Genomic DNA, 9,847 nt, shown 5'->3' with positions numbered 1-9,847 from the left:
GGCTGTATTAGATCAAAAGGGTGCTTCTACTGCAAAGGGTCTGAAGGGTCTGAATACTTAGGACCATGTGATATTTCAGTTTTTCTTTTTTAATAAATCTGCAACGATTCTGTGAATTCTGTGTTTTTCTGTCAATATGGGGTGCTGTGTGTACATTAATGAGGAAAAAAAATTAACTTAAATACACGCTGAGTCCATTCGGGCCTGGCTTGGTCCAATTTTATTCTTTTTTTTTAACAGATCGGGCTCGGGTCTGACTCAGGCTCATTTAGCTTCTCTCCTTTTATTGTGCCCATATATGCGCAGAGCACACATAGGCTACTGTATGAAATATTGTTATATTGATTATATTATAAATATTATACATCGCCTACGCAATACACAACGCATATACGCACGCATTAGCATACAGGTGACAGTTGACCATGCAGAGCATCAGGGAGAATTTGGAGCGTGGGGAGTTACTAAAAGTTCCCAATGCTTCGGGAAAAGCTGCATTTTGAAGAGCTTTGATTTGATTACCACGACAAACAATGAGCCAATTGGTCATCTGCAGTGCAGAATCTGCAAACATATCCTTGCACATGACAGCAAAAAAACAGGAACATCTCATCTACAACGGCATGTCGAGCACGGCTGCGCTCCAGCTAACTCTGCTAGCACAAGCAGACAGTTATCAATGTCCGAGTTCTTGTCGAAGCCAGTGCCACCTAATGCCAGATGCCAAGTCATCGAAAAGTGTGTGGATTTCTGCTGCGAAGACATACGGCCATTCCAAACAGTGGCTGGAGGAGGGTTTATAAAGTTAGCCCAGGAACTAATAAACATTGGAGCAGCCTATGGTCGCCTGTCTGCTGAAAAGTTGCTACCTGACCCCACGACTATTTCTCGCAGATGCCATGAAAAGGCAACAACAAAAAGAGAAGCGATTGTTGCTGAGATAAAATAGGTGATGCGTTCAGTTAATGCTGGGATGACCACAGACATGTTGACTGATGACTACCGCAAGGTCAGTTACATGGCAATCACATGTCACTTCATAACGTCAGATTTTAAGTTGAAGAATAATGTACTCACCACTGCCATGTTCCCACATGATGAGGCCAAAACAGCTGAAAATATTCGTAAGGAATTGCAGAAGCAGCTTGTGTCAGTTCTCAAGTTTGATCCCTCTGTAATGAGTAAGGTGCTGTGGGTAACAGACCAAAGTTCGAATATTGTTGTTGCATTACGACCTTACCGACACTTGGACTATCAGGACCACATCTACAAACACGGTCCTCCAACATGCCTTGGACAACACCGAGCTGTCAGTAACAGTCCCAGATGTTGGTGGAACATTGCTGGCTGTCAAGAAAGTAGTCCGGTTCGTGAAACAAAGCGGTCTGGCAAGCCAGTTATCCAAGACCGTTCTGCCGATGGGAGAAACACGTTACAGCACTGTATTTCTCACGCTCAAGTCTATCAAGGACGTGTATGCTGAACTACGTGAAAAGCTGGAGAGTCGTGAGAGGCTCAAAGAATGGCTGATGTGTCCCCAGATGTACTGGAGTTTTTGGTTGGTTTTCTCCACCCCTTCTATGAAGCCCAGCGGGAGTTGGAAGGTGATCATTATCCAACCTTGAACCTTGTTGGGTTGTGGCACGAGAGGCTGAAGCGTCATTGCCAGCCAGTAAGCGCTGACATGCCTTACCAAGCCACCATCCGCCAGCGCCACTTGGAATGGATTGGTAAAAAGGTCCAGATTCAGCCACTCCATAAACAATATTCCTGTGGCCAAAATTCGACCAGTTGTGGATGTTCTGTGAAACTGAGAGAGATGCCATCCTGCAAGATGCAAAGAGTTGGATCGCAAGCTATCGAGCAACAGGTGGAAATGCGACTGAGGAGCCAGCTAGAGAGGTGACGTCAGGCAGACGTCGGGCTGGAGTTTTTGGCCCGTGCAGGGCTCTAATCAGTGGTGTGCGGTGGTGTTCTGAAATGAGGAGTCTTCAAAGTTTTTTTTGTATCAAATGTAAATATCCCAGTCACATTGTCTTGCTTAAATAAACATCACTTACACTATCAGAGAAAGAAAATAAATTCTACTGTACATTTTTACATTAACAATCGTAATCAATATTTAAAGCCATATGAATCTCAAGTTATTATTTTTAAGCATTTTACATTTATTCCAAAATAATAACTCAAGGCAGTGACAATTTAACAATATTTTTATTTGTGAACTTATGTTGAGCTATTCTTTTTAATAATTAGCTTTTAACTATTTTTGAATTTTTCGGGTCATCAAGTCATCAAAGCTCTGTAAATATTGGTCACAGACAGAGATTCACTTTAAATTTCACCAAGACTAAAAACTCCTACTTTCAAGTCTTATTTTGATGAAATACAGTGTTTATATCTAAGTGTGCGAGTTGTTTACTTACTTTTTTAATTAGTTTTCCCATTAACATCATTATATTGTTCATTCAAACTGATTCATTAATGCGGAACGAGCATGAACACAAGAGGTGGGATTAATAGCATGAACAAATCACAGCCAATCATAACCGGCCATATCCAGTAATATTGCGATGGAGGCATTGGAGGCATAAAGTGACTTTTCCCATTCATTCTGAATAACCCCCCACTAAATCCACCGCACACTTTAGGGGGTCTGTTAAAACTCAATGGGCTCAGGGGAGGCGAGAAGGACGCCGACTCCCACTGTAACTGTACCTGCTAGTGACGCTGTTGGACTATGTTTCTTTTAAAAAATGAGGGATTTATACACTTTTTAATGATATATTTTGTAATATTGGCATTGTTTTATTTTTCTACTATGATTTTTTTTACTACGAGACACTGCCTCCCTTGCCTCCTTTCTGTTATAGAACCACTCAAAAATCGGAAAACAAAACACTTTCAAAACAGGAAACAAAAACGAGGAGAAGGGGCACCGCTTACTGTTCGGTCCTGTCTTCTGTCACGGTGCTGCTGCCACTGTGTCGGATACGAGGACCGAAGGAGCGAGGAGACATCGAAGAATATAGAAATAACAGAATTTATTAACACACACGTAGTACAGGAACCTAAGGACGTTTAAGACAGGACGAAGGACTCAGGAAAACACAGGGCTTAAATAACAAGGAACTAATTGGGACACACCTGAAATCAATGAACAATCAAAACACGGGAGAAACTAGGTCATGGAAGGCACATGGGGAGAAAAACACAAGACACAGGACTGACACTTAAACAGTAATAATTATATGTATAAATAATATTAACTTTGTGTATATTTAAATATATTTACTTGAATTTACAATCAAATAAATCAGTTAATCTCATATATCAAATATTTGATAAAAGCAGCCCTCAAATTAGAAAAAGATATTTCAAAGACATTACATAAAAGTGTGCAGATGAATAGGCCCACTTTTTTTTTTACTTATTCACACCAAATAAACATGTTAAATCAACATAATCCTATGATCTGCCATCAGCACCAATTTTTAGTCAACATCTTATTTTATAAAGCACCTCTCATAGATATGCAGGGTTCTGTCGCAATAAATATTTTACAACCCCCATTGGACCTTCATTTGTTCTTTGACTCAGGGCTATTTAACAGATTTATTAATGGAATACATCTTGACTGAGTCTGTTCGCTCAGAGCTGCTAATATAATCTGTGTTAAAGTCCCAGTGGCTCAGAGAACACAGACAGGAGAGGGGGCTGTTTGCCCCAGGGCAGAGGAAAATGTAAAAAAACATCCGCCACTTTCTCATTTTAATCCCGTTTTCTCACAGGATATTTGTGCTAAAGGCCATTATCTCAAAAGAAAAAAAACCTGTAAACAATTACATCAGATAAATCAGAGTTACTGGTAGGAGCACACCATGATGTGACACTCTAATCGAGAGCGCTGAGATTCATAATGACCCCAGTTCATCAAACAACTCGTAGCTGGAGCTCTAAAAGAATTAATGAGCTTCTTACAGACAAAAAAACATTGGTATTAACGGCATAAAACACACAGCAAAGTTGGCAGCTATTGACAGAGTAGGAACGGAGTCTATATATAGACAGATTATGTGAGTTTAATTACTTTTTGTTTGTGGTTTATTTGCGTTTCAGTGGATAAATGTTAGAAAGTGCCCCTAATGTTGCATATTTGCTCTCTCCAATCATGTGCAGGCGTGATGACCAGACTAACCAATCACAGCAGCACTGCTGGTGTCACAGATTGCGTCAATCAAATACCCGGCCTTTTGATCGGCTCTTGTTTTGACATTACTAACGGAGAGAGCATAATTAACCGTGAGTGAATTTAACATCAATTTTATTTTAACACCTTTGAAAACTGTGAGTTGTATAATCACCTTTTTTTCTTTCACTCTTTCAGTGTTCTCGCTTCCCCAGAGCAAATACCTGGTTTCACTCACTTCTTCAGATCTTCCCAGGATTCTTTGTTTTGCTGCGTGGCTAACAGCAAGTGGGGACCATCGTTGGGTCACAGGGGGTCGTAACCTCATTGTTTGGGAGCAGCTTCCTGGAAGTTTTAAAAAGAGGTGTGTTTTTTTTTTTTCCAGATATAGAGGTCTATTTCATGTATCTCAAATTCACTTTCTCTAAGAGATGTACTTCACAACCCCTTCTGCCCATTACTTATCCCTTCACAACCTACTTTATATAATGTATTACTGTACGGTATATATCAAATTCGTAGACATTCGCTGACACATAGTTACTAATATAAGTCACTCTGCTCAATGTTTCATTTAGTCAGTATATCAATATGTACATCAGTAATGAGATACTGGCTGGAATATAGTATCTTTGGGATGCTTATTGATGAGAAGTCTGCAGGAATGCTCCGGGCACAGTTTAATTGACAATGAGAACCGTAGCTCACATCGAGTGCTGGATGCCGAGCCGATGATCACTTTGTGGAAAAAATATTGATTTCTTTGTAACTACAATTCTGTCTAGAGCTGCAGGTCTCAGCTGGTGGGTTACAGGAAAAACAATGCTGAATGCAAATAATCAAATGCAACTAGCCATATAATTCTGCATATTTAGATTTGTGAAAAAGACTCAGGTTTTTAAAGGGGAGAGAAAACGATTCCCATTTCATTTGTTGTTGATGTCAAAGACACTGCATCCTGTATTTTGGAGCTTAATCTGTCACTTGGAAGCTATCCAAATTAGGCAGACGCCAACATTTCATGGTGATATTAATATCAATGTTTAATTTCAAGGACATTTTTTGCTTACATTGCTGTTGGTTTCTGGTCTTAACTGGTCTCCCAGCCTTGTCAGGCTGGTCTGTTCACTGGTTTTACAGTAGTTTTGGGCACTTTTCAGCTGGGCAGGCTGGAAGACCAGATTAAATCATCTAAGACCATTTTAGACCGGTTTAATTGACAGAGCAATAAACAGTTTTGGTGCTGTGTTGGGCCACCACTCGATGTCCAATGTAAAAAACAAAACCAAAGACTTTGCATTCAATATTCTGACACATGGAACCTATCCAAATTAGGCAGAGGCCAACATTTTATGTCAGTATTAATAATAATGTTTAATTTCAAGGACATTTGTGTTTACATTTGTACACACTACTGGAAAAAATGTCTTAAACCAGCCTAACCTGGTTTGCCAGTCTTAGCTGGTCTCCCAGCCTGGTCAGGCTTGACTGATCAGGCTGGCTTTTGGAGTGGTTTTAAAGACTTTTAAGCTGGTCGCCCAGCAAAACCAGCTAAACACCATCTTGGAGAGATGGGAGATCAGATTTAACCAACTAAAACCAGATTATGCTGCTTTAAGAAGTTTTTTTCAACAGAACAATTAAACAATTTTGGTGCTGTGTTGGATGAGTAACTGCTGAACAACTAAAGGTGCAGTCAGGGCCATCATTAAGTAGCAGACCCTGTGGCGAACGGACCGAGGGGGACCCCCCCCCCCCAAAACACAATCGCGAACGGACCGATGAGGACCCGGAACGTGATTGCGAATGAACCAAGCGGAACCTGGAATGCGAACTGAATTGGACAAACGCGAATGCAAACGAACCGAGTGGGACCTGGAACGCAATCACAAACAAGCCAAGTGGGAAAACGTGATTGCAAACGAACCGAGTTGGACAAACGAAATCGCAAACAAACTGAGTGGGACCTGGAACGTGATCCATACTAACCCAATGGGACAAACATGATTGCAAACGAACCGAGGGGGGACCTGGAACACAATCACGAATTAACTGATTGGGACAAACGTGATCACTAACGAACCGAGGGGTACCTGGAATGGGACAACCGAGTGGGACAAATGCAATCGTGAACAGACTGAGGGGGTAACTTTTAATTTTCTATTTCTCCAAGTGTGCATATTGTACACTTATTTTGGGGGTAAGCTTGGTAACGCGACCTGTGATCATGAATAATGGCTGAGCGTTTCACGGTCGGGTGATGATGTTAGTTCCTGTGCCCCCACTCCCCGACCTGGAACGGGACCGTGAAAGGACTGATGGGGGGCCCCGCTCCCTCTCTTGCACTGGGCCCCGTGTCAGCTTGGGTGCAGTCACACTAGAGCCCTGCACGGGCCTCAAATATAGGCCCAGAAAAATGTTTGGAGCATTTTTTTGTTCGTTAAATGTAAGTTTTCTTTTTTTTTTAAAGTACTAACGACCAAGCGGCCAGCGGCAGACAGTGAGCTGATCATAGCCTATGTTTGATCAATTTAGCCTTCTCAAATCATCACGACTTGCCTAAAATAAAATCTATAGATATAAAACAGTTCAAGCATATCACAATGTTAGTTTAAATGTTTAACCTATATAAATGTGCGCTATTAGACGCATGTCTAGTCGTTTGTGCGGAGAGCTAAAGCACGCTTTACAGGACATGGAGGCACCGGCGTGATCACTTGCATTGGAAACAACTTAAAATATGCCGTAATTATTGCTCATAAAGGTAAGAGTAATACATCACTCGGAACTGTAAAGGGTCTACTTTTATTTGTGTGCACTCACGATATCAACAAAACGTTGTGCTTTTTTAAAATAAAGGATACATAGGCCTACAGGATGTGCTTTCTGCAATTTCGGCCAGGAGCGCTTCACAATGATGAACCGAAACTCAGCGAATACTTGCCTCACAGACTTGCTAAATATATCTATAGAAAGATTTAAATTACTATTTTAAAACAAAATAATTAAAATCAAAAACAAAAACTCTTTTTACGGATTTTATAAAATCCGTAAAGATGCATTTCTCTCTAAAGGCGCGTCCAATGAGGAGAGTCAGGCGAGTCAGGATCGTCGTCTTCATCTTTGCGACACGGACTCAGAAAACACTAATTTATTAATAAATAATTCAAATATCTCATTATTTCCCCCCGACACATTCATGGTAATTGCTTTGCTGGGGCTTTGCGGCACGCTGTAGCCTATTGCGTACGTTTTTTGCTGTCATGTGCAAGGATATGTTTGCAGATTCTGTATTGCACATGACCAATTGACTCACTGTTTGCTGTGGTAATCAAATCAAGACTCTTCCAAAACGCAGCTTTTCCCGAAGCATTGGGAACTTTTAGTAACTCCCCACATTCCAACTTCTCCCTGATGCTCTGCATGGTCAACTGTCACCTGTATGTTAATGCGTGCGTATATGTGTTGCGTATTGCATAGGCGATGTATAATATTTATAATATAATCAATATAACAATATTTCATACAGAAGCCTATGTGTGTTCTGCATATGGCACAATAAAAGGAGAGAGGCTAAATGAGCCCGAGTCCGACCCGAGCCCGATCTGTAAAAGAAACAATTGGCCCGAGCCCGGCCCGAATGGACTCAGCGTGTCGGGCCCCGACGGGCTTGCAGACCTCTAAGTCACACTTAACATTGTTGGGCAAACTTTCATACAATAAATCCAGTCATATATTCATGTTTTGCTACACTATTAAAAATAGATACATTGAAATGCTTCTAATGTGACACCTTAAGCCAGATATGAAGAAGATTTTTAAGTTGATCTGCCTCTGCCTAACTCTTAATGATATACTTGCTACTTTAAAAGCAGTTTGTATAATGAAGTCATTCCAATCCCATTGACAGCGCGCTGTTATCAGCACAGCAGCTTTGCTTTTTGCTTCAGGCCGAGTTAAACATCCTTCTGTCCTTGTAAACAGTGTGACCCAAGTGGCCTGCACTGACGGTCTTCTGTTGTTTTTCCTCTAGAGGCGATGTCACAGTGAGACGAGACAGCCGATTGGAAGATTGTCTTCTGGAATCCGACAGAGACTCAGAAGACGAACAAAGTGAGGGTAAGAGAGAGAGCCAAAGATGGATGTTTTAACCTATGTTGAAAAATTCCAGTCCAAAGAAAATCTACAGTAATTTAATAATAAAAACAACTTTTTACACACTTTATGGACATTATTTTGCAATGTTCTCGAATAAATGAGTTAACAGCATTTAAAAAGGGATGCTATAAAACATTTAATTCACTTTGACAACCTTTACGAAAATATAGTTTTTTTCTCCAGTGGACGATGATGAAGACTCCATACCCCAGGATGCATCAGAAACAGAGGAACCCGCAAGTTTTTCATGGCTGCGTTGTGTTCTTCAGTGAGCGAGAGGAGGGGTAAATGAAAAAAAGAGAGCGAGGGGAAGGAGATTGAAGGAAGGTTAAAAAGAACAAACTGCAAAGGAAGAGAAAGCAAAGGCAAGGTCAAGGGGCGACGATTGAGTGCAAGAAATCACGTGAAGGGACTGAAGTGGAACAGATTGACTGACTGGCAGAAGGGAAAAAACAGGAGGAGGAGAGAAACAACAGACTGTTTTCTATGTAAACGTCGATCCAATAAACCCTACCATGTTATGTCTGTGTACGTGTGAGGGTATTTATCATCGCTGGCACTTCTGTCTATAAATATCTATAGCGTTGTTCATCATGTAGGGCTCCCGTCCAACGCTACATTAATGTATATAGATTTTCCTGCCGCTGCCTCTTTTCATTTGTCCTTTCTGAATACTTTTTATTTACTTCAGCTGGTCTTCGGAATATTAATAAGCCGCTTCTTTTATTCTGTCGGGCTATTTTCGCCTTCAAAATTCATTTATTTTCTTCTCGCTGCCTATTTAATTGAACCAGTTAAGATGCATAATTAGTATTTCAATCTTTCCTCCAATCCTCCTTCCCTCCCTCCTCTGGCTCTCTCTCTCTCTTTCTCTCTCTCTCCCTTCCTCTTCCGCACTCTATTTCTCACTCGCGCAATTTCTACATGTCTCTGTCGCTACGGCAACCAATGCTTTTCCCCACTTCCAGGCGCTCTGTCTCTCTCCCACTCCCTTCTTCAGTGGCATGAGGTAGGCATGTGAGCCGATATCTGTCTTGAGAGTTTGAATCTGCATGTTTCCAAGTGTGTGTAGGTGTATTTGTGAGTGTTGCCTGGAAGTCAGAGTGTGCCGTAAATCTGGATACAGATGTTGAGTTTTGTTTGACGGCTCGGGAAGAGGCTTGACACGGGGAACGCATCCACAGGTGTGTTCGCATGTGTGTTTTTCTGTGGATCTTGTGGTTTGGTTCTTGATGAATGTGATCCGTTTTGATCCGGATGAGTGTGTATGCTTTACAGTATGTGTGTGTTTTTATTTGTGTTGTCTCAGAGCCAGCAGGGTATTTCTCCACTACAGCCATCTGTTTATGGTCTTTTAGTCAGTGTCAAGACTGAACCCTCCCCCTTCCAGCTCTGTTTCTCTTCTCATCCTTCTCTTTATGTCATTCTCATTTAAGACATGATCGGAGCGGTGAGGAGTCAGTGAACAGGCTGAAGCGATGGAGCGATGGTAAGGCAAAG

General features: G+C 41.3%; 1 protein-coding gene across 6 annotated transcripts in view; it reads left to right on the top strand.

Moving 5' to 3' along the window:
* Positions 1 to 9,836, top strand: part of LOC107700166 (lissencephaly-1 homolog) — a 22,489-nt gene extending 12,653 nt beyond the window's left edge. For 2 of the 6 annotated variants that reach the window (XM_016501707.1, XM_016501706.1), the window contains exons 11-14: positions 4,180 to 4,302; positions 4,388 to 4,553; positions 8,223 to 8,308; positions 8,531 to 9,829. In XM_016501707.1, coding sequence (XP_016357193.1) covers positions 4,180 to 4,302; positions 4,388 to 4,553; positions 8,223 to 8,308; positions 8,531 to 8,619 — 464 coding nt within the window. In that variant the 3' untranslated portion in view covers positions 8,620 to 9,829. Of the gene's footprint in view, positions 1 to 4,179; positions 4,303 to 4,387; positions 4,554 to 8,222; positions 8,309 to 8,530 lie in introns of all 6 variants that reach the window. The other 4 variants (XR_001635523.1, XM_016501710.1, XM_016501708.1 and 1 more) reach the window with 4 other exon arrangements.
* The last annotated feature ends 11 nt before the right edge of the window (positions 9,837 to 9,847 follow it).

Source organism: Sinocyclocheilus anshuiensis, unplaced genomic scaffold (assembly GCF_001515605.1).
Source record: "Sinocyclocheilus anshuiensis isolate Anshui unplaced genomic scaffold, SAMN03320099.WGS_v1.1 scaffold955, whole genome shotgun sequence".
NCBI lineage: Eukaryota > Metazoa > Chordata > Actinopteri > Cypriniformes > Cyprinidae > Sinocyclocheilus > Sinocyclocheilus anshuiensis.
This window is presented reverse-complemented; position numbering and strand designations above follow the sequence as displayed.